This window comes from Triticum aestivum, chromosome 6A, assembly GCF_018294505.1.
Source record: "Triticum aestivum cultivar Chinese Spring chromosome 6A, IWGSC CS RefSeq v2.1, whole genome shotgun sequence".
Taxonomy (NCBI): domain Eukaryota; kingdom Viridiplantae; phylum Streptophyta; class Magnoliopsida; order Poales; family Poaceae; genus Triticum; species Triticum aestivum.
Window position 1 is genome coordinate 38306532 of NC_057809.1, and position 24233 is coordinate 38330764.

The 24233-nt window shown below is 46.5% G+C and overlaps 2 protein-coding genes across 3 annotated transcripts; both read left to right on the forward strand.

The window, feature by feature from the left end:
* The first annotated feature begins 1236 nt into the window (after positions 1–1236).
* On the forward strand, positions 1237–2475 carry LOC123130189 (uncharacterized). Its single transcript, XM_044550141.1, has 2 exons — positions 1237–1871; positions 1988–2475. The coding sequence occupies exons 1-2, from the start codon at positions 1380–1382 to the stop codon at positions 2324–2326; spliced, it is 831 nt and encodes a 276-aa protein (XP_044406076.1). The 5' UTR covers positions 1237–1379; the 3' UTR covers positions 2327–2475.
* A 5433-nt stretch (positions 2476–7908) lies between these two features.
* LOC123131877 (protein ACCUMULATION AND REPLICATION OF CHLOROPLASTS 6, chloroplastic) lies at positions 7909–12137 on the forward strand. 2 transcript variants are annotated; one of them, XM_044551578.1, is made up of 7 exons: positions 7909–8196; positions 8506–8736; positions 8841–9065; positions 9703–9963; positions 10064–10940; positions 11333–11463; positions 11696–12137. In XM_044551578.1, exons 1-7 carry the CDS (start codon positions 7924–7926, stop codon positions 11990–11992), a joined length of 2295 nt encoding a protein of 764 aa, XP_044407513.1. In that variant the 5' UTR covers positions 7909–7923; the 3' UTR covers positions 11993–12137. The 2 variants fall into 2 exon arrangements, with proteins under 2 accessions (XP_044407513.1, XP_044407514.1); XM_044551579.1 differs by having other exon boundaries at positions 11345–11463.
* Positions 12138–24233: the final 12096 nt, after the last annotated feature.

Sequence of the window (24233 nt, forward strand, 5' to 3'; positions counted from 1 at the left end):
TGCGAGGTCCAGCTCCAGCGATAGCATGTGCGGTGCATGATGAGCGTGGCGCGCCGGATCCACACTTTTTCATGTCCACATTGTGAAGATCTCCATTGGATATCCTGAGCACGACGGGTCATCGTTTCGACCTTCTACGGTAGCACGCGGTGGCCTTCGTATGGTCTAAGCCAGCATGCCTGCAGCCAGTGGTTGATAGCTCACGGCCCTGGTGCTCTCCATTCCGTGATAGCTCACGTCTTTTCGCCGCCGGCGTTGGTAAATCCGTCGATGTTCTTGATTTCGAGCTCTCTCGCGCCTTGAACCCATCCAACTCGCCAGTTATTCTAGCTTGCGCCCGTTGAGTCGACTTCATGCCCGCCAGACCGCCGAAGCAGATGGCCTGTGGGGCTACAGCTGCGAGGTCCAGCTCCAGCGATAGCATGTGCGGTGCATGATGAGCGTGGCGCGCCGGATCCACACTTTTTCATGTCCACATTGTGAAGATCCTATCATTATATACACACGTGCCAAGCCGTCTATGGGCGAGAGGCAACAGTTCGCATAAGTTCTTTATCACTTCATCGTGAGCACTAATCCTGCAGGATGCCACACTAGGATGATGAAATCTAGGAATAATTATCTATATTTCTTTCATCTTACTGTAGTAGAGTCGTGCCACGACAAGAATAAATGATCCTATCAAAGATGTATGAACATGTGTTTCCGTGTTTAGAAACATGCATGATGCCAGTAAATTAGCTTATTTCCTACTTATTTTCCCTGTATCCACAATTTTATGTACAATAATTGCTATATGAGATAGATAAGACTAATGCAAAAACTAAACACAATTGAAATGAACACATCATATCAACAGGCGCGGCGTGTTGCCGCGCGGGCTATGCTAGTATACTACTAATACCAAATTGAATTGGTGTAGAGGGGTGGGAAAACGAGGCGAAACTAAAAAGGAACGAAGAGGAGCGTCTAGTAAGGAAGGGCTTGGCGCGACTGAGCTGGGCGAGCACCACGGCGCCGTAGAGGCATAGACTGTGTCGACCAGTCCTAACGTGTCAGTCCCACGCACCACTCGCTTCCCCATCGAGGCGATCGGCCCGGAAAAGCCCAACGGACAGCGACGCCTTGATACGACGATACCCGTCGCCGTCGGCCCGGAAGACGCCGGAAACGAGGCCCAGCCAAAAGCGCTGGCCGCGCGCGTGGACGCCACGCCGCCTGTCGTCTCGTCTCCCCCAACCAACACCGAGCTCACCCTCGCTCAGGCTCAGCTCGCCAAAAGCACACCAGCCAGCCAGCCAGCTCGTCCGTCCGTTCATTTCCTTATCTCCTCCCAGCCACCAGTCCAGGACGCACGCGCGCGCGCAGCTCGAACGCCCATGGCCGCGCCGATGGCCTCGCCGCTCACGGCCGTCGCCCGCGCCGCCCGCCTCCACCCCGTCTCCTGCTCCGCCTCCCCCTCCTCTCCCAAGAACCCCAAACAGTCGTCGCCGTCTTCGTCGCCTGCTGTGCCGTCGCTGAGGTCCGCGGCGGTGGCGCTGGCGGGGGCGGTGCCGCTGCTGGCGGCGCTCCCGCCGCCGGACGCGCTGGCGGTGGGCGGCGAGCTGGGGATCATCGAGGGCCGCACCGTCGCGCTGCTGCACCCGGCCATCATGGGCGGCCTCTTCGCCTACACGCTCTGGGCGGGCTACCTCGGCTGGCAGTGGCGCCGCGTCCGCACCGTCCAGGACGAGATCACCGAGCTCAAGAAGCAGGTCCGCCCCGCCGCGGCCGCTACCCCCGCCGCGGTCGGCGCCGGGGACTCCGCCGCCCCGCCCCCTCCCCCAGCCGCCAAGTCCCCGACCGAGATCAAGATCAACGAGCTCACCGAGGTAAGTGACCAGCAATCGCCTTCGAGCTCAGCTCGTTCGACTTGTTATTCTCGCAATGGCGCCATGTGGGTTTGCTAATTTGATTGCTCTCATATGCTCTGCTCCGGCGAACGCAGGAGAGGAAGAAGCTGGTGAAGGGCGGGTTCCGGGACCGGCACTTCAACGCGGGGTCGATCCTGCTGGGCCTGGGCGTCACCGAGTCCGTCGGCGGCGCGCTCAATACCTGGCTCCGCACCGGCAAGCTCTTCCCGGGCCCGCACCTGTTCGCGGGGGCGGCCATCACCGTGCTCTGGGCGGCGGCCGCGGCGCTGGTGCCGGCGATGCAGAAGGGGAACGAGACGGCCAGGAGCCTGCACATCGCGCTCAACACCATCAACGTCCTGCTCTTCATCTGGCAGATCCCCACGGGGCTCGAGATCGTCGGCAAGGTCTTCGAGTTCACCAACTGGCCATGAGCTCCACCTAAGCAGGCCATGATCGTCGGCAAGGTCTTCGAGCTCGGGGTTGTTTGATTCGTCTCTCTCTGTTCATAAGATCGTAGCTGACTTTGGAGTGTGAAGTTTTGCTGTCACGAGTAAATAAAAACGAATTTGCAGTTGTTTTTTGTGTTCCTTTGCCTCGAAAAAGGCTTCTCGCCCTGCTTTAGATATAAAGCAACAACCAAACATCACAACCCAACGAAAACCAGCACCAAACACGACGCTAAGACACACACAATGCAAGATATAAGGGTGCCAAAGATCAACCACAACACCCTATACAACTCCGAGTATACCACAAATGGAGACTAAGCAACACTACAGAGTCGATGGAGCCCACAACCGTGAAAGACACCGCGAAGAAGTGAAGTTGAACGTCGACAAGCCGTGAGCTCCAAGTTGATGCCTTCAAGAAGATCAAGACACCGAAACGCTACCACTGCCCGATCCAAAGGATCAAGATTTTTATCTGAAACACGACACATGATCCGGAGAAACCATGATGGAGACTTCAAGAAGTAGACGACGTCCACGGACGTCGCCTCCATCAGCTTAGCCAAAAGCTAGACAAGGTTTTCACCCTGGCACACTCCACCTTCGGTCAGTGAGAGGCAAGACACGAAATCTCTGGCATACCACCATCACGGAGGCCAACCACCAACCACCATGCCGCCCCCACGACCATGGTAACTAGTGTGCACCCGAGCCCCGGTGTCCGCCCACGAGCACCGCGGCTCCCACCACCAGGGCCGCCATCCAGGAGACCGAGCCCATCCAGGGCCATGGGTGAAGCATTGGTCAACATACCCCAACCACCGGCATCGACCGACATGGCTGCTACTTCTTGAGATTGCATTGGTTTTTTCCTTGAAGAGAAAAGGGTGATGCAGCAAAGTAGAGATAAGTATTTCCTCAGTTAAGAACCAAGGTATCAATCTAGTAGGAGGAACACACAAGTCTCCAATAATCGCACCTGCACAAACAAACAAATACTTGCACCCAACGCGATAAAAGGAGTTGTCAATCCCTTCACGGTTACTTGCAAGGATGAGATCTGATAGTGATTTGCAGCAAGGTAGGTTTTTTTTTATTTTGTAGATATGAAAATAATATGACAAAAGATAGACCCGGGGCCATAGTTTCACTAGAGGCTTCTCTCTTAAAAGAAAGCATACGATGGGTAAGCAGATTATTGTCGAGCAATTGATAGAAAAGTGAATAGCTATGACGATATCCAAGGCAATGATCATGTATATATACATTACGTCCGAGACAAGTAGACCGACCGCTGCCTGCATCTACTATTATTACTCCACACACCGACCGATATCCAACATGCATCTAGTGTTTTAAGTCAACAAAAACGGAGTAACGCCTTAAGCAAGATGACATGATGTACAACGATATATCCAATCAATATGAACAAACCCCATCTTTTTATCCATAATAGCAACAATACAAATACGTGTCATGTCCCTTTCTGACACTGGGATTGAGCACCGCAAGATTGAACCCATTACAAATCACCTCTCCCATTGCAAGAAAAATCAATCTAGTTGCCCAAACCAAATCAATAGATCGGAAAGAAATACAAAGCTATATAAATCATGCATAAAAGAGTTCGGAAAAGATTAAATAATATTCATAGATAATCTGATCATAAAGCCACAATTCATTGGATCTCAACAAACGCACCGCAAAAGAAAATTAAATCGAATAGATCTTCAAGAACATCAAGGAGAACATTGTATTGAAGATCAAAGAGAGAGAAGAAGCCATCTAGCTACTAGCTATGGACCCGTAGGTCTATGGTAAACTACTCACACATCATCGGAATGGCAGCAAGGTTGATGTAGAAGCCCTCCGTAATCGAATCCCCCCCTCCGACGGAGTACCGGAAAAGGCTTCAAGATGGGATATCATGAGGAAAGAAGTTTGCGGCGGCGGAAAAGTTTTTTTTGGTGTGCCCTCTAGTCTTCGGGGAATATTTGGGTATTTATAGAAGAAGAATTAGGGTTATAGGAGCCAAGGGGGGCCCACAAGTTGGAGCCCCCCCCCCTCCCGGGGGCGCCCCCCCTGAGCTTGTCGTTGCCTCGTGGCCCTTCTAGCCTCCTCCCGAAACTTCCAGGGTGTCTTGTGGTCCAAGAAAAATCTCAAAAAGTTTCGTTCCATTTGGACTCCGTTTGCTATTGATTTTCTGCAAAAACAAAAACAAGGAAAAACAACAGCTGACACTGGGTACTAGGTTAATAGGTTAGTCCCAAAAAATGATATAAAATAGTATAATAATGCATATAAAACATCCAAGATTGATAATATAATAGCATGAAATAATAAAAAATTATAGATATGTTGGAGCCGTATCAATGGCCATGACGATTAGGAACCATGAGCAACTAGGCCTGGGGAGAGGTGAAAGTGCAGGAGTAGAACTCGTCCACAACCTGCACCCCCTGTCCCGCCACGGCTCCATATGCCACCCATCGGAGTCACCCATGGTATGACGGGTGGCCCAACCTCATCGGAGCCACCCATCTGTCCTGCCACCGCTCCATATGCCACCCCCTATGACGCCCTACCATGGCTCCCTGTCCAGATCCACACATGTCCAGCCCAGCAACCCGCCCAATGAGCAATGTCCTAGACCACCCACACCCAGCCGCTATTGATGAACACCAAGACGCCCACCCGAGCCGGTGGCAGAACATGTTGAGATCCTCTTGAATTCGTGAAGTTGGCGATCTCGCCGACACTAATGTTGTGACATCGCTCATTTTTATCCCCTCCTACATAATTTTGCTTTCCTCCTTTTCTCTTCTTCTACCGTCTCATATCCTTGTGTTGTGTATGAATTATCTTTCTTCTCCTTGGATTACCATTTAATGTTTCTTCTTTTGCTTCTTTTACCTTACTGTTTGGGTCACCGAAGGCGGCCATCATAAGCAAAAACAACAAGAAAGGAAGAGGGCGTGGGTTTGACCACTATAGTATCATGAGACGTGAACACATCTACATAATAAATACTTAATGAAAAATCTGAATATTGCTTATTAAGTGTTGGTTGATGACTTGACATATACTCCGCTATTGCTTAATAAGATAATTACATAGGGAGTTATTTTAGAAAAGTAATGCTATGTTTGGTTTAAACTAAAAAATAAAGATGGGGTAATAGGAACGAAGTACGTTTCATATACATAAATTATTATGTACCTAAGATGCAATTTTAATGTGTTGCATAGATTATGTGTTAGGGGTCATTTCAGTACCTTAGATATATTATTGTGTAGTTCTACTGCGGACACTGCAATCTTACATGTAGCATCATAAGAAATTCTAATGGATATAGGTGTCTAGTTTAGAAACGGTTGAGTCCATTGATTATGAAACTGAAAGAAAAAGGAAGAAAACACAATTGCGCCATAAATTTGTTGTGCTACATTTATTTAAGTAATTTGTACTTCTTAGATATCTCAATTTACGCGAGAGTAGATATTATAGTCTGCACCATAACGCGCACCATCGGCAGCCTCAAACTAGATAGTAGGTCATCTCAGGCTTCCACCCGACTGGGATGAGATCTTTGGCTATAAAATTGCATGGGTACGACGATGATGAAGACATACTAAACACCATCAATGAAACTGGTGCCTAAATCTTCCTTTGAAAAAATTGAGGGACTTTCGAGGTAGCGCTTTCCTAAAAAAACATCAACTAGTCATAGTTACTTATCCTCGCATCTTTGAAGAGGATGGTAACGACGTTCGACAACACTATCCATAGAACGTACAAAACGGTAACTTTCATCTCTTCCGCCGTCACATCAGGATCTATAATGGTGCAGGTGGAGAGGCGTACCTGCAGTCTACCCTGAACAATAGTTGGTTTGTTTATAAAGTTTAAATGAACTGAATTTCAATCAAAAAATGGATTTTGGTGGTGGTGTTGGGGGCATTGTTTTCTCTAATCTATGCTCTCTCCAAAAAAACTTTGCAAATGTGCAAAACCTGGGGGGGGGGGGGGGGGGGGGGGGGGGGGGCGGTGGCCCCCCTTACTTGCACTAAGCTTTGGCATCGGTTTCTTCATGTGTCACTATGGTTGTGCCCACCTCCCTGCTCGGTTGGGCCATCAAGGAGAAGTCGTGCCTGCTCATCATGAAAAGATTGTACTCCCCATATGGCTATGGCCCTCTGCGGCACACGTCCGTAAAGGTCACTGTCACACTGTCCTTGTTGCAGGCTACGTGTTTGCATGTATTTTGTAGCCAAAAATTATAACGGACATGTTTCAATGGACTTTGCAGGGTGGAAAGCATGCCTTCATCTAATTGCATCCCCCTTCCTTGAATTCAACTGGTGGGCCTGCCCTCCCTTAATTAGACCACAACCAATCATCTCTATAACCACCCCCTAAACATCCCGGGAGTGTAACATTACTGTTTTGTAGCAGCAACCGCAACCGTAGTAGATTCCGAAGTTTGGGCTGACCACAAAGACAAGCAGGAATACAATGCCCTTGCGACGGCTCGGCCGTAAGCGCAGTCGTTGGCTGAAAGAAAGTGGAACGGTAGTTTTTCAATGTGTTCATATATGAAAGATAAATTAGGGCATTTAGCAAGAGAATGAGACGTGAAAGAAATTATGAAATAATCCTTTTTCGTATACGAGCCTAACCAAGTGCCTAACCTATTGTGGGGAGTACTTGCCGATGTGGCATATACTGCTGTTGTAGTTGGTAGATGCAATGGCTAGAATACCGGCAAGAACAATGAGGAAGATGCTTCTTGGGCTCGGCATTGTCGCCACCCTTTGCTTATTTTTTGGTGATTTGTGAGGGCTCTTGGTGTGCTTCCACATTTTAGATGGACAGAAATATAGGGGAGTGAACTAGAGGCACTATAGCACGCACACATATTCTAGCATGACACTGAATGTAAAAGGCCAAAACACACTAAAGTTGCTCCTGATAGTCTCTCCTGTTTCATTTTTGCAAGTAAATTGTATTCTTTAAAGTGTATTTGTATAATGTTGTAAGTAGAAGGTATAACTTTGCAGGACACATGTGTCTATTTTTGCCATGACTTTATTGAAGGGTCTAGACAGAGGGCATGTTTGGTTAGCATACTAAGCTTTTCGCCTTTTACCACGTCACAAGTCAGGCAAGCTTGATTGGTTCAACCCCTGTTTGGTTTGAAGTTACATTGTGCCAAGATTCTTTCCACGCGAACTATACCTCACATGTCACCGGCTCATAAAAAGTGTGGCAAATCTATCACAAATGCGGCGTCGATTTCGACCGCCTAACCTTAAGCAAGTGTGGCAAAAAGGTATACCAAACAACGCCAAAATTTGTTAATTCTACAAGGATTTCACATGAACCTTGTAGGTGAAAAGTTCAGGCAGAACGGCCTTCAACATCAGTGCGTCCCAACTACAGTAGTAGAAGCGCAAAACAACGACGGGTCGACAGCAGACGCGCACAGCCAGCCAGGCCGCGGGCGCAGCGCACGCCGCTGTCTGTCTCCCACCCTTCTAAACCCCCCTCCCCCTCCGCCGCCGCCGCCGCCGCCGGCAATGGAGGGTCTCCACAACCTGCTCGCGCGCCCCAACTCCGCGCCGCTCGCCTTCTCCCCCCCGCGCCCGCGCCCGCGCCGCAGGCCGCCCGTCGCCTGCCGCGCCGCGAGCCGCTGGGCCGACCGCCTCTTCGCCGACTTCCACCTCCTCCCCACCGCCGCCGCGCCCGAGCCGCCGGCCGCGGCCCCCGCCGGCGTCTCCGCGTCCCCCTGCGTCCCGCTCTTCCCCGACGCCGCCGACCGCTCCCTTCCCCTCCAGGTCGACTTCTACAAGGTTAGACCCGTACAGCATTACTTCACGGGCATCTCGTGTGATTTAACTGAACCTAGTAACACACATCTGATACTGATAAATAAAGATGTATCGGTCTTGAAACGTGATGGTAATTTGTCGCAGAAACGCCGTATCATCCAGCATTGTGCCTGGAATTTCCATTTTAAAGACTTCTCTCTAGGTTATCGTCTCCCTCGATCCCATAAAAAGCATGACCCATTTTTACCTGATAAATTAACTAGGGGTGGAATGAAATTACTGCAACATTTAATTGGCTTGGGAAATGATTGGTTCGCTTGCTCTGCTCAGGTTCTCGGCGCGGAACCGCATTTCCTCAGCGACGGCGTCAGGCGGGCCTTCGAGGCGAGGGCGGCCAAGCCACCGCAGTACGGCTACAACACAGATACCCTTGTTGGCCGTCGGCAAATACTGCAGCTTGCACATGATACTCTCACAAACCAGAGCTCCCGCACCGAGTATGACCGCGCGCTCTCTGAGGACCGTGGCATGGCGCTCACATTGGATGTTGCTTGGGACAAGGTGAGGCTGTAGGGGCAGTAAATAGTGCACTTGGATCTTGCAGGATTTCAGATAGCATTAGCATATAATTGGTCTCCGCTTAAACTGGGTATCTTGCCAATCAGGTTCCGGGTGTGCTGTGTGCCCTTCAGGAGGCTGGGGAGGCACAGGCAGTGCTCGCAATTGGAGAGCACTTGCTGCAGGACCGCCCGCCCAAGCAGTTCAAACAGGATGTGGTGCTGGCAATGGCTCTGGCCTATGTGGATCTATCAAGGGACGCAATGGCGGCTAGCCCACCAGACGTAATCCGCTGCTGTGAGGTGCTTGAAAGGGCTCTCAAGCTCTTGCAGGTTAGCTGTTTTCACCACCAAACAGCATTGCAGATTTAACATGTTTATGATGGTGGCTTTACACAAACATCTACTCCCTCTGTAAAGAAAATACAAGAGCGTTTAGATCACACTATTATAGTGATCTAAACGCTCTTATATTTCTTTACGGAGGGAGCATTTATTAATCCCAGTGAACATAATTTTCTTCTTTTACTGCTGTTTATACTATGTAGTCTAGATTGATCTAATTGCTGTTAATGCTAGTATCAATTCTGATTTTATTTGGCTATAAGTAAGTCCCCTTATGGTAAACATAAGATGCAGCACCTTTCCTTTTAGTATTTCCGTATGTGATTTCTTTTAGTTAGGATTTATCAAACATCTGCTTCCATGTCTTCCAGAAGAGCAGGGAGAGATCCTACTAATAGGTTTGTATAAGTAGTATAATAAAATGTGCAAGTCTAACTATACAAGATAAAAGTATAAAAGGGAGACTCAATAAAACAATGGTCTTTACATTTTACATTTTCACTGGGACGATATTGGAATTGGTTAGATTTAGATAAATATGTGAAAACCAGCATGAAATGCATGTGATGTATGTTGCTAAGAAAGATCTTCTGGAAGCAGTACTAAGATGTATGTTATCCTTTAGGAGGATGGGGCAATCAATCTCGCACCTGATCTGCTTTCACAAATTGATGAAACTCTGGAGGAGATCACACCTCGTTGTGTTTTGGAGCTTCTTGCCCTTCCTCTTGATGAAAAGCACCAGAGTAAACGCCAAGAAGGTCTTCGTGGTGTGAGAAACATTTTGTGGAGTGTTGGTAGAGGAGGTATTGCTACTGTTGGAGGAGGATTTTCGCGTGAAGCCTACATGAATGAGGCCTTTTTGCAGATGACATCAGCGGAGCAGGTTTGTAATTATCACCAGTTTTCATGAGGCAGTAGCCTTTTCATGTTTCTGTAGCACATGTTTCGAGAATGTGTTGATTCATTTGTATTACAAATCACAGATGGATTTCTTTTCAAAAACGCCAAATAGCATACCACCTGAATGGTTTGAAATCTATAGTGTGGCACTCGCAAATGTTGCTCAAGCAATTGTAAGTAAAAGGCCAGAGCTCATCATGGTGGCAGATGATCTTTTCGAACAGCTCCAGAAGTTCAATATAGGTTCTCAATATGCTTATGATAATGAATTGGATCTTGTGTTGGAAAGGGCACTTTGCTCATTGCTTGTGGGAGACATTAGCAACTGCAGAATTTGGCTTGCGATTGATAATGAATCCTCACCACATAGAGACCCCAAAATTGTAGAGTTTATTGTGAACAACTCTAGCATTGACCACCAGGAGAATGATCTTCTTCCAGGCCTGTGTAAGCTTTTGGAGACTTGGCTTGTCTCAGAGGTTTTCCCTAGGAGCAGAGATACTCGAGGCATGCAGTTTACACTTGGAGACTACTACGATGATCCACAAGTTTTAAGCTACCTAGAAATGATGGAAGGTGGTGGTGCTTCTCATTTGGCTGCTGCTGCTGCTATAGCAAAACTCGGTGCTCAAGCTACAGCTGCGCTTGGTACCGTGAAATCAAGTGCTATCCAAGCATTCAACAAGATTTTTCCATTGATAGAACAGCTAGATCGATCAGACATGGAGAATCCTAATGATGGCCCTGAGGAATCTGTCAATAAATTTGACCAGAAAACTATTATGGGATTTGATATCCGTGATTCCAAAAATGCTGCCCTGAAGATTGTCTCTGCCAGTGCATTATTTGCTCTGATGACAGTAATAGGCATGAAGTACTTGCCTCGTAACAAGGTGCTCCCTGCTATTAGAAGCGAGCATAAGTCCATGACAGTTGCTAATGTTGTTGACTCAGTTGATGGTAAGTAGACACTCCTTTACTTTCCAACTACTCCCTCCGTTCCTAAATATTTGTCTTTTTAGAGATTTCAACAAGTGACTACATACGGAGCAAAATGAGTGAATCTACACTCTAAAATATGTCTATATACATCTGTATGTGGTAGTCCATTTGAAATCTCAAAAAGACATATTTAGGAACGGAGGGAGTAGTAAAAAAGGGAAGAAAAAAAAAACTCTGCTCATGTGTTACTACTGGTCATGCTTGATGTCTAATGACATTACATTTTTGAGATTGTAGCTTTGGGTTGACGTTTTCAACAAAGCTGTGTACCAAATGTTTGATCCATATACAAATTTGTTTCTGAAATCATAGTGCTTATATAGTATTAATTATATATTTATTTATTGAAGATGATGCACCAGATGAGCCAATACAGATTCCTAGAATGGATGCGAATCTGGCAGAAGGTATTGTTCGCAAGTGGCAGAGTATCAAATCCAAGGCCTTGGGATCAGATCATTCTTTGGAATCATTGCAAGAGGTGAGGTTCAAAACTTTGGCTGGCTGGCCTCTGTTGCTGGTCCTGTGTTTCCACTGACAAGATACCTTATGCAACCGGAGACACTTCAGATAGTCATATAGGTTACACTGTTCATAAGTATCTTGAGTGATAGTAATCCTGTCACAGCATAATTTCTCGAGAGTTATTTCCACTGCCAACATATCGCCCTTACAACAGTAACTGAAAACTGGTATTTCCATGTTTCCCACAGGTTCTTGATGGCAACATGCTGAAGGTATGGAGGGACCGAGCAGCAGAGATCGAGCGCAAAGGCTGGTTCTGGGACTACACGCTGTCCGACGTGGCGATTGACAGCATCACCGTCTCCCTGGACGGACGACGGGCGACTGTGGAGGCGACAATTGAGGAGGCAGGCCAGCTTACCGATGCAACCGACCCCAGGAACAACGATTTGTACGACACTAAGTACACCACCCGGTACGAGATGACCTTCACTGGACCAGGAGGGTGGAAGATAACAGAAGGTGCGGTCCTCAAGTCGTCATAGGGCGTTCGGTGTGCAGTAGACCTTTGTTGATTGATTCCTCCCGTGTTCTTTTTGGTGTGTAAATAAGCAGTCTAGGCCCTTCTCAGTTTGGAAGTTGGAGATAGTTTGGTTAGTCTGATGTGCAATCAGCGATGAGCTTTGTTTTTCCCTGTGTCGTTTTCGGATTATTGCTAGCTTAGAAGATCTTTGAGTTGGGGATAAGAGAAACATAGTGCTGAATTTGCCGCTGAAATTGTCTTTTTGATCATTCACAAAACCCCTACAAAAAAATAGGGGAATGTTATTGTGCTGACCTTCCTTGGGAAGGCATGGCAAATCACAAGGTTTTTTATGGCAAATTTAGTTGCCACGAGGATGACAAACTTAGTTAGTAAGCACGGGAAATCCTGGCAAAAAAAAAAATGAACCGGAAGGATTTGCCATGCTTGCCAACTAAATTTGTCATCCACGTACAACAAAAACTGTCATGCAAATCGATCACAATTGCCATGCCTCTGAGTGGGTGTCAGCTGGTTACGAAGGTTCTAAAATTACACTCTTCATAGATAAATAGTTGTGACCCCTATTGAATTTCCTCCCATCTCTCATTGTTGTCACCAGCTGCATACAATCAGACTGCACCAGTAACCTCGTGCATCCAATGTCTGAAGCTAGGAGTCCATCTCTCAAAGCAAAGGCCTCAGTTGTCGGGGCATCATTGACGAATGCAATTGCTCGTCTATTGGCTGCAATGACATTGCGATAATCAGCTATGATAACCACCCCTATAGCTCCTCGCTCTGTCATTGCAACAAAATCTGCCTGCGGTTTTTCCCATCCGTGCCGTGCAATTCCCGAGCTTGATTTTTTAGCCCTGCTATAGTTCATGCTAGAATAGCGCAATTCCGAGCTTGCTTTTTCTATCCCTGCTATAAGTCATGCAGAGTGCTAGAAGAGCCTGTGCTGATCGGCAATGGCGGAGCTTGAAAGAAAAAGTTGGGCGGGTCAAACTAAAGAAGAGCATTTTTTTTTCGAAATTACGAATCACAAGGACATGTCGCAAGATCGAGTCCTCCATCTTGGTTATGTTGTTGTTGTTCCAACTCAAGCAAGGGCAATACATGGTCTTCCTCTACTTCAGTTATTTCATCTCTTTTTTTCTTTTAAAGACCAAATCAATTCTTCTTTGAGTCTTGATTTTCCTAGCCCATGACTATCTATATTGCAATTTGCATAAGATCATATCACCAAGCTAGAGTAGTATTTATCACTACTTCACTCGTAGGGACTGATCACCGGATGTGTGGAACTGGAAAAAATCTCGTTCAGGTCATGCGCCAGCCTTGGAGACTTGGAGTTGGAGGACAATAGCCTAGCCGCAGGAATGGATGGCCGGCGAACGCACGACGCACTGGTGGCCGGTGAATGATAGGCGGGGCTGCTACGGCCCGACGGACGTCTCCGCGGTAGTTGCTGCGCCAGACAGAGGGCGGCGCGCTCTGGTTGCTCCACGGTGGGCGGCGGCGAGCTTGAAACAGAGGATGGGGAATTGGGGAAGCGCTGCGTCCTGCGTGCCTGAGACGAGGAGACGAGATGTTGTGCCCCGTGCGTGCGTGGGCTCAGTGGTGGGCCATGATGACACATAGTTAATTTTTTTGTCAAATTCCTGGGCGGGCCATGGCCCAGTTCTGCCCCTACAGAGCTCCGCCCCTGCTGATCGGGCCGGCACCTCGAAACTGGTGTTCAAATTTAGTGTTTTGACCTTTTGTGCAAAGTTTAGCCGGATTTGATCTTGGTTTTAAGAAAATTCATGATCTGACCTTTTTCCTACCGTCGGGGTTGCTCACTGCTGAAGGTAGGGTATAATAGCCTACCGCCGAGGACCCTGATGGTAGGGTAACGGCAGGCTCCATTAAGTGGATGTCTGGGATGACGTGGACTAAACCTCCTACCGCCAATATGTCTGCCGGTAGGTTGGTAAACCCTACTGCTCATATGGCAGGCGGTAGGATTCGAAACCCCACCCAACCCCCCCTCCCCCCCCCCCCCACACACACAAACCCCCTACTCTACCTAGGTTAAATCCCTGCGGTACGCAGTGCAAACCTACCGCCAGGCTGCTCGCCAGTAGGCTATTTACGACTACCGCCAGGGACTACAGCGGTGGGGTGGTACAGTAAGGGTAAAACTACTGTATCTGAAAACGAAACTTTTTTACGGTAGGGTAGGGTGTTGTCCCATTTAAATTTTTATTCTCTTTCTTCAAAACTTAATCATTTTAATTCAAAAAATTCATCACAGAGTAATATATTTTGCAAATCAAACTATTATGATCTCACACACCATAACATGCATCACACATTGATATAAAATGGTAGTTCAACATAGCAAATAGTCAAATGGTTTAACTAGTTCAACATAGCAAATTGTTTAACAAATCCACGATAGCAAGTACTTGAACATAGCCAACAAGTTCTCCTTGAGCTCAACACAAAGCGAGTAGTTCCACATATGACCATATCACTTGGTCTTCCTCCCCCTCTTAGCGGTACACCCTCGTTTCTCTTTGAGTGGGCCTTGCTTTGTTGCTCGGCGAAGAGGATGTTCTTTCTGGAAAGGTGATGGGCTCAAAACATCCTTGTGTGGATGAGATAGCCTCTTGCCCTAGGTTGGTTGAGCGGCATGGCTAGAGGAACCTCCGCCGGCACAGCTAGATGAAGCAAGGGTACGTGTCGAAGGAACATGCACATCAACCGAGCTAACACACCCAAGCATGCCCACTAGTTTGCGACAACGGTTCATGAACTTATGCAATAACAAATAAACAAAAACATGATATGGATCAAGATTATGGTTATGGATATAGCAGTGACAAATACTATACTAGATTATGATTATGACTAGTAGGCTCAAAGTAAGTGATAAAAACTTGACATAGACCAATGTAAACTAGAGTTCATCTTCAACACATCCATCATACAGAATCAAACTAAATAAACCTAGGATCAACAAAAATTAAAACTACTAGATGAACTAGGGTTCATCTTGTGCCAAATAATGCATCAAAACGGAAACATTTTGGCTAAAACTACTTGGAGGGATTGAAGGAGCTTACTTCTCTCGTCGTGGAGCCATCTCGGCGTTGACGTGGATAAGTGGCCTACCGCCATGGTCCTTGATGGTAGGCTGTTATACCCCTACCGCCAGCGCCCCCCAATTGTAAAAGGGGTCAGATCCTTTTTTTAAAAAAAGGGGTCAAATCCGGCTAACCTTTCCACAGAGGATCAAAACACTAAATTTGGCCCCAACTGATGACCGCGAGAAGTTCACACCAGCCCACTCCAGGGTAGCATGCGACCACACCGTTGCTCATGAAATGATATTCCCAGCATAGATACTCTATTCCCACTTTGCACATAAGCCTCATCGTTTACTCCCACAATCAGTAGAGCACGGAGAACATTGACCACTCAAACTGTTATGTCTGTTGGCAAGAATTCCTTCGCATGGGATAGCGCCCTTTAGAACCCCGCAAAGTGGTCACACAGACGATGTTCTTCAACCACAACGCATTTAGCGAGGGAATGGCGCTAAAGTGTGAGTTCTTCCCACCTGAATACCAATGACAAATACCGAGCTGAAATGTCTTACATTTCTTTAGAGGGAATACTTGTAATAATAACTTAAAAAAAAGACGAATACCCCCATGATTTGACTAAAAGCCTACGAATTTTCCGATCAAAGTTCACGGAATGGAACAGTAACCGGACGCCCGGACGTAACTGGTGACCGCATCCGTCCCGTTTTGTCTCCTCGCACGTGTCGTACATAAGCTCCAGGGCCAGATGGACTCCATGCTATCTTCTATAAAAGGTTTTGGCCCATGCTGGGGGAAGACTTAATTGAGGAGGTCCTGACAGCAATCAACACATGCACTATACCGGAGGGTTGGAATGATACGGCGATCGTGATGATCCCTAAAATTAATACACTCGAGAAGGTAACTCAATTTAGGCCGACCAGCTTATGTAACGTGCTATATAAAATAATTGCAGAAATGGTGGCCTCTCGATTGAAGGTTTTTTTACCGGAAATTATTAGCCCAACACAGAGTGCATTTGTACCGGGTAGATTGATAACGAATAATATTTTAGTGGCCTATGAATGTTTTCACACAATAAAGAACAAAAGAGAGGGTAGAGAGGGCTTGTGTGCTATAAAACTTGATATGCATAAAGCCTACGATAGAGTTGAGTGGACTTTTTTGAAGGAGATTATGTTGAAACTGGGCTTTCGTCGTGAGTGGGTTAACTTGATTATGAAATGCGTCTCAACCGTAGAATACAAAGTAAGGATCAATGAAGAGGAAAGTGAGAGATTTAAGCCTACGAGAGGGTTGAGACAGGGGGACCCGCTATCACCATACCTTTTTTTGCTGTGCACTGAAGTATTGAATGCCTTGCTTGTGCATGCTGAGGAGAATGGAAACATATCAGGAGTAAAAGTCTGTAGAGATGCCCCACCGGTCACAAATCTTCTCTTTGCGGATGACTCATTGATCTTAATGAAAGCCAACCAACGTAATGCAGAAAACCTGAAAACAGTACTAGATTTATATTGTGCGGCGTCAGGACAACTGGTAAGCGTTGAAAAATCCAGTATTTTCTTCAGCCCTAATACAAAGGTAGAGATCAGAGAACAATTGTGTACAATGCTAAATATAATGACGGAGGCCCTCACTGATAAATATTTGGGCTTACCAGCAAATGTGGGTGTTGATAAAACAGACGGCTTTAGTTTTCTGATTGAACGTATTGTTAAGACAATTAGTGGTTGGAAGGAAAAATTACTATCTGCCGGAGGGAAGGAGATCCTATTAAAGGCGTGATCCAAGCCATACCTACCTATGCATTGTCGGTCTTTAAAATTCCTAAAAAGGTTTGTAAAGGAATCATTGACACGATGGCGCATTTCTGGTGGGGAGACGAGGAGAACTAGAAGAGAATGCACTGGATGGCCTGGTGGAAAATGTGTGTACCAAAATGAAGGAAATATGCCCTAGATGTTGGAAATATGCCCTAGAGGCAATAATAAAAGCATTATTATCATATTTCCTTGTTCATGATAATTGTCTTTATTCATGCTATAATTGTGTTATCCGGAAATCGTAATACATGTGCGAATAAATAGACACCAACATGTCCCTAGTAAGCCTCTAGTTGACTAGCTCGTTGATCAACAGATGGTCATGGTTTCCTGACTATGGACATTGGATGTCATTGATAACGAGATCACATCATTAGGAGAATGATGTGATGGACAAGACCCAATCCTAAACATAGCACAAGATCGTATAGTTCGTTTGCTAGACTTTTTCCAATGTCAAGTATCCTTTCCTTAGACCATGAGATCGTGTAACTCCCGGATACCGTAGGAGTGCTTTGGGTGTACCAAACGTCACAACGTAACTGGGTGACTATAAAGGTATACTACGGGTATCTCCAAAAGTATCTGTTGGGTTGACACGGATCAGGACTGGGATTTGTCACTCCGTATGACGGAGAGGTATCTCTGGGCCCACTCGGTAATGCATCATCACAATGAGCTCAAAGTGACCAAGTGTCTGGTCATGGGATCATGCATTACGGTACGAGTAAAGTGACTTGCCGGTAACGAGATTGAACGAGGTATTGGGATACCGACGATCAAATCTCGGGCAAGTAACGTACCGATTGACAAAGGGAATTGTACACGGGGTTGCTTGAATCCTCGACATCGTGGTTCATCCGATGAGATCATCGAGGAGCATATGGGAGCCAACATGGGTATCCAGATCCCGCTGTTGGTTATTGACCAGAGAGCCATCTCGGTCATGTCTACATGTCTCCCGAACCCGTAGGGTCTACACATTTAAGGTTCAGTGACGCTAGGGTTGTAGGGATATGAATATGCAGTAACCCGAATGTTGTTCGGAGTCTCGGATGAGATCCCGTATGTCACGAGGAGTTCCAAAATGGTCTGTAGGTAAAGATTTATATATGGGAAGTTATCATACGGTCGCCGGAAAGGTTCGGGGGCATATCGGTATTGTACCGGGGCCACCGGAGGGGTTCCGAGGGTCCACTGGGAGGGGCCACCTCTCCCGGAGGGCCTTATGGGCTGTATGAGGAAGGGATCCAGCCCAAAGTAGGCTGGGGAGCCACTTCCCCCTAGGGCCCATGCGCCTAGGGTGGGGGAAACCCTAAAGGGGGCGCCTCCCTTGCTTGGGGGGAAGCCCCCTCCCCTTGGCCGCCGCCCCCCTAGGAGATTGCATCTCCTAGGGCCGGCGCCCCCTCCTAGGCCCCCTCTATATAGTGGGGGGGAGGAAGGTGTTGGGGAACGTTGCAGAAAACAAAAAATTTCCTACTCGTTTCACCAAGATCCATCTAGGAGTTCATCTAGCAACGAGTCATCAGATGCATCTACATACCTTTGTAGATCGCATGCGGAAGCGTTCAAAGAACGGGGATGATGTAGTCGAACACGACGTGATCCAAATCACCGATGACCAAGTGCCGAACGGACGGCACCTCCGCGTTCAACACACGTACGGGACGGGAGACGTCTCCTCCTTCTTGATCCAGCAAGGGGGGAGGAGAGGTTGGTGATGATCCAGCAGCACGACGGCGTGGTGGTGGATGCAGGGCGTCACAGTAGCAGGGCTTTGCCTATACTACAAGAGAGAGAGATGTAACAGGGAGAGAGGGAAGCACCAAAAGCGTAGCCTCAAGTCCCTCCTCTCCCCCACTATATATAGGGGTGCCAAGGGTGGGGGGCTTGCCCCCCAAGGCAAGCCCCCCCGTTTAGGGTTTCCCCTAACCCTAGGCGCATGTGCCCCTTAGGGGTGGTGCCCCAGCCCACTAAGGGCTGGGTCCCTTCCCACTTCAGCCCATGGGGCCCTCCGGGATAGGTGGCCCCACCCGGTGGACCCCTGGGACCCTTCCGGTGGTCCCGGTACAATACCGGTAACCCCGAAACTTGTCCCGATGGCCGAAACAACACTTCCTATATATAATTCTTTACCTCCGGACCATTCCGGAACTCCTCGTGACGTCCGGGATCTCATCGGGTCTCCGAACAACATTCGGGTTACTGCATATACATATCTTCACAACCCTAGCGTCACCGAACCTTAAGTGTGTAGACCCTACGGGTTCGGGAGACATGTAGACATGACCGAGACGACTCTCCGATCAATAACCAACAGCGGGATCTGGATACCCATGTTGGCTCCCACATGCTCCACGATGATCTCATCGGATGAACCATGATGTCGAGGATTCAATCAACCCCGTATGCAATTCCCTTTGTCATCGATATATTACTTGCCCGAGATTCGATCGTTGGTATCCCAATACCTCGTTCAATCTCGTTACCGGCAAGTCACTTTACTCGTACCGTAATGCATGATCCCGTGACCAGACACTTGGTCACTTTGAGCTCATTATGATGATGCATTACCGAGTGGGCCCAGTGATACCTCTCCGTCATACGGAGTGACAAATCCCAGTCTTGATCCGTGTCAACCCAACAGACACTTTCGGAGATACCCGTAGTATACCTTTATAGTCACCCAGTTATGTTGTGACGTTTGGTACACCCAAAGCACTCCTACGGTATCCGGGAGTTACACGATCTCATGGTCTAAGGAAAAGATACTTGACATTGCAAAACTCTAGCAAACGAACTATACGATCTTTATGCTATGTTTAGGATTGGGTCTTGTCCATCACATCATTCTCCTAATGATGTGATCTCGATATCAATGACATCTTGTGTCCATAGCCAGGAAACCATGACTATCTGTTGATTAACGAGCTAGTCAACTAGAGGCTTACTAGGGACATGTTGGTGTCTGTTATTCACACATGTATTACGATTTCCGGATAACACAATTATAGCATGAATAAAGACAATTATCATGAACAAGGAAATATAATAATAATGCTTTTATTATTGCCTCTAGGGCATATTTCCAACAGTCTCCCACTTGCACTAGAGTCAATAATCTAGTTACATTGTGATGAATCGAACACCCATGGAATTCTGGTGTTGATCATGTTTTGCCCTAGGGAGAGGTTTAGTCAATGGATCTGCTACATTCAGTTCCGTATGTCCTTTACAAATATCTATGTCTCCATCCTGAACATTTTCACGAATGGAGTTGAAGCGATGCTTGATGTGCCTTGTCTTCTTGTGAAACCTGGGCTCCTTGGCAAGTGCAATAGCTCCAGTGTTGTCACAGAAGAGTTTGATCGGCCCCGACGCATTGGGTATGACTCCGAGGTCGGTGATGAACTCCTTCACCCAGATTGCTTCATGTGCTGCCTCCAAGGCTGCCATGTACTCCGCTTCACACGTAGATCCCGCCACGACGCTCTGCTTGCAACTGCACCAGCTTACTGCCCCACCATTCAAAATATACACGTATCCGGTTTGTGACTTTGAGTCATCCAGATCTGTGTCGAAGCTAGCGTCGACGTAACCCTTTACGACGAGCTCTTCGTCACCTCCATAAACGAGAAACATCTCCTTAGTCCTTTTCAGGTACTTCAGGATATTCTTGATGGGGAACGTAGTAATTTCAAAAAAATTCCTACGCACACGCAAGATCATGGTGATGCACAGCAACGAGGGGGAGAGTGTTGTCTACGTACCAACGCAGACCGACTGCGGAAGCGATCACACAACGTAGAGGAAGTAGTCGTACGTCTTCTTCCCGATCCGACCGATCCAAGCACCGTTACTCCGGCACCTCCGAGTTCTTAGCACACGTACAGCTCGATGACGATCCCCGGGCTTCGATCCAGCAAAGCTTCGGGGAGGAGTTCCGTCAGCACGACGGCGTGGGATTCCCCAAAGGGGAAGAGAAGAGAGAGGTGGCCGGCCCCTCTCCTAGTCCTAATAGGACTAGGGAGAGGGGGGAGGCGCAGCCCTATGTGGGCTGCCCTCTCACCTTTCCACTAAGGCCCATGTTGGCCCATTTGGCTCCCGGGGGTTCCGGTAACCCTCCCGGTAATCCGGTAAAATCCCGATTTCACCCGGAACACTTCCGATGTCCAAACATAGGCTTCCAATATATCAATCTTTATGTCTCGACCATTTCGAGACTCCTCGTCATGTCCGTGATCACATCCGGGACTCTGAACTACCTTCGGTACATCAAAATGCATAAACTCATAATAACTGTCATCGTAACGATAAGCATGCGGACCCTACGGTTCGAGAACAATGTAGACATGACCAAGACACGTCTCCGGTCAATAACCAATAGCGGGACCTGGATGCCCATATTGGCTCCTACATATTCTACGAAGATGTTTATCGGTCAGACCGCATAACAACATATGTTGTTCCCTTTGTCATCGGTATTTTACTTGCCCGAGATTCGATCGTCGGTATCCAATACCTAGTTCAATCTCGTTACCGGCAAGTCTCTTTACTCGTTCCGTAATACATCATCTCACAACTAACATATTAGTTGCAGTGCTTGCAAGGCTTATGTGATGTGCATTACCGAGAGGGCCCAGAGATACCTCTCCGACATTCGGAGTGACAAATCCTAATCTCGAAATACGCCAACCCAACATCTACCTTTGGAGACACCTGTAGTACTCCTTTATAATCACCCAGTTACGTTGTGACGTTTGGTAGCACCCAAAGTGTTCCTCCGGTAAACGGGAGTTGCATAATCTCATAGTCATAGGAACATGTATAAGTCATGAAGAAAGCAATAGCAACATACTAAACGATCGGGTGCTAAGCTAATGGAATGGGTCATGTCAATCAGATCATTCAACTAATGATGTGACCTCGTTAATCAAATAACAACTCTTTGTTCATGGTTAGGAAACATAACCATCTTTGATTAACGAGCTAGTCAAGTAGAGGCATACTAGTGACACTCTGTTTGTCTATGTATTCACACATGTATTATGTTTCCGGTTAATACAATTCTAGCATGAATAATAAACATTTATCATGATATAAGGAAATAAATAATAACTTTATTATTGCCTCTAGGGCATATTTCCTTCAGTCTCCCACTTGCACTAGAGTCAATAATCTAGTTCACATCGCCATGTGATTTAGCAGCAATAGTTCACATCACCATGTGATTAACACCCATAGTTCACATCGTCATGTGACCAACACTCAAAGGGTTTACTAGAGTCAGTAATCTAGTTCACATCTCTATGTGATTAACACCCAAAGAGTACTAAGGTGTGATCATGTTTTGCTTGTGAGATAATTTTAGTCAACGGGTCTGTCACATTCAGATCCGTAAGTATTTTGCAAAATTCTTTGTCTATAATGCTCTGCACGGAGCTACTCTAGCTAATTGCTCCCACTTTCAATATGTATCCAGATTGAGACTTTTAGATTCATCTGGATCAGTGTCAAAAACTTGCATCGACGTAACCCTTTACGACGAACCTTTTTGTCACGTCCATAATCGAGAAACATATCCTTATTTCACTAAGGATAATTCTGACCGCTGTCCAGTGATCTACTCCTAGATCACTATTGTACTCCCTTGCCAAATCAGTGCAGGGTATACAATAGATCTGGTACATAGCATGGCATACTTTATAGAACCTATGAATGAGGCATAGGGAATGACTTTCATTCTCTTTCTATCTTCTGCCGTGGTCGGGCTTTGAGTCTTTACTCAACTTCACACCTTGTAACACAGGCAAGAAACTTTTTCTTTGACTGTTCCATTTTGAACTACTTCAAAATCTTGTCAAGGTATGTACTTATTGAAAAACTTATCAAGCGTCTTGATCTATCTCTATAGATCTTGAAGCTCAATATGTAAGCAGCTTTACCGAAGTCTTTCTTTGAAAAACTCCTTTCAAACACTCCTTTATGCTTTACAGAATAATTCTACATTATTTCCGATCAACAATATGTCATTCACATATACTTATCAGAAATGCTGTAGTGCTCCCACTCACTTTCTCATAAATACAGACTTCACCGCAAGTCTGTATAAAACTATATGCTTTGATCAACTCATCAAAGCGTATATTCCAACTCCGAGATGTTTGCACCAGTCCACAGATAGATCGCTGGAGCTTGCATATTTAGTTAACACCTTTAGGATCGACAAAACCTTCTAGTTGCATCGTATACAACTCTTCTTTAGCAAATCCATTAAGGAATGCAGTTTTGTTTATCCATTTGCCAGATTTCATAAAAATGCGTCAATTGCTAACATGATTTGGACAGACTTTAAGCATAGATACGAGTGAGAAAATCTCATCGTAGTCAACACCTTGAACTTGTCGAAAACCTTTTGCGACAATTCTAGCTTTGTAGATAGTAACACTACTATCAGCGTCTGTCTTCCTCTTGAAGATCCATTTATTTTCTATGGCTTGCCGATCATCGGGCAAGTCAACCAAACTCCATACTTTGTTCTCATACATGGATCATATCTCAGATTTCATGGCTTCAAGCCACTTTGCGGAATCTGGGCTCACCATCGCTTCTTCATAGTTCGTAGGATCATCATGATCTAGTAGCATGACTTCCAGAACAGGATTACCGTACCACTCTGGCGCGGATCTTTACTCTGGTTGATCTACGAGGTTCAGTAGTGTCTTGTTCTGAAGTTTCATGATCATCATCATTAGCTTCCTCACTAACTGGTGTAGGTGTCACAGAAACATTTTTCTGTGATGTACTACTTTCCAATAAGGGAGCAGGTACAGTTACCTCGTCAAGTTCTACTTTCCTCCCACTCACTTCTTTCGAGAGAAACTCCTTCTCCAGAAAGTTTCCGAATTTAGCAACAAAAGTCTTGCCTTCGGATCTGTGATAGAAGGTGTATCCAACAGTTTCCTTTGGATATCCTATGAAGATGCACTTCTCCGATTTGAGTTTTGAGCTTATCAGGATGAAACTTTTTCATATAAGCATCGCAACCCCAAACTTTAAGAAACGACAACTTTGGTTTCTTGCCAAACCATAGTTCATAAGGCGTCGTCTCGACGGATATAGATGGTGCCCCTTTTTAACGTGAATGCAGCTGTCTCTAATGCATGACCCCAAAAACAATAGTGGTAAATCGGTAAGAGACATCATAGATTGCACTATATCCAATAAAGTACGGTTATGACGTTCGGACACACCATTATGATGTGGTGTTCCAGGTGGCGTGAGTAGTGAAACTATTTCACATTGTTTTAACTGAAGACCAAACTCGTAACTCAAA

What these genes read in the sequence shown, in the direction of transcription:
- LOC123131877 (XM_044551578.1), top strand. Translation starts at nt 7,924, where the DNA reads ATGGAGGGTCTCCACAACCTGCTCGCGCGCCCCAACTCCGCGCCGCTC. An exon ending in TCCAGGTCGACTTCTACAAG is followed by an intron (nt 8,197 to 8,505) that starts GTTAGACCCGTA and finishes TGCTCTGCTCAG; the next exon opens with GTTCTCGGCGCGGAACCGCA. An exon ending in GGGCTCTCAAGCTCTTGCAG is followed by an intron (nt 9,066 to 9,702) that starts GTTAGCTGTTTT and finishes GTTATCCTTTAG; the next exon opens with GAGGATGGGGCAATCAATCT.
- LOC123130189 (XM_044550141.1), top strand. Translation starts at nt 1,380, where the DNA reads ATGGCCGCGCCGATGGCCTCGCCGCTCACGGCCGTCGCCCGCGCCGCC. An exon ending in AGATCAACGAGCTCACCGAG is followed by an intron (nt 1,872 to 1,987) that starts GTAAGTGACCAG and finishes CGGCGAACGCAG; the next exon opens with GAGAGGAAGAAGCTGGTGAA.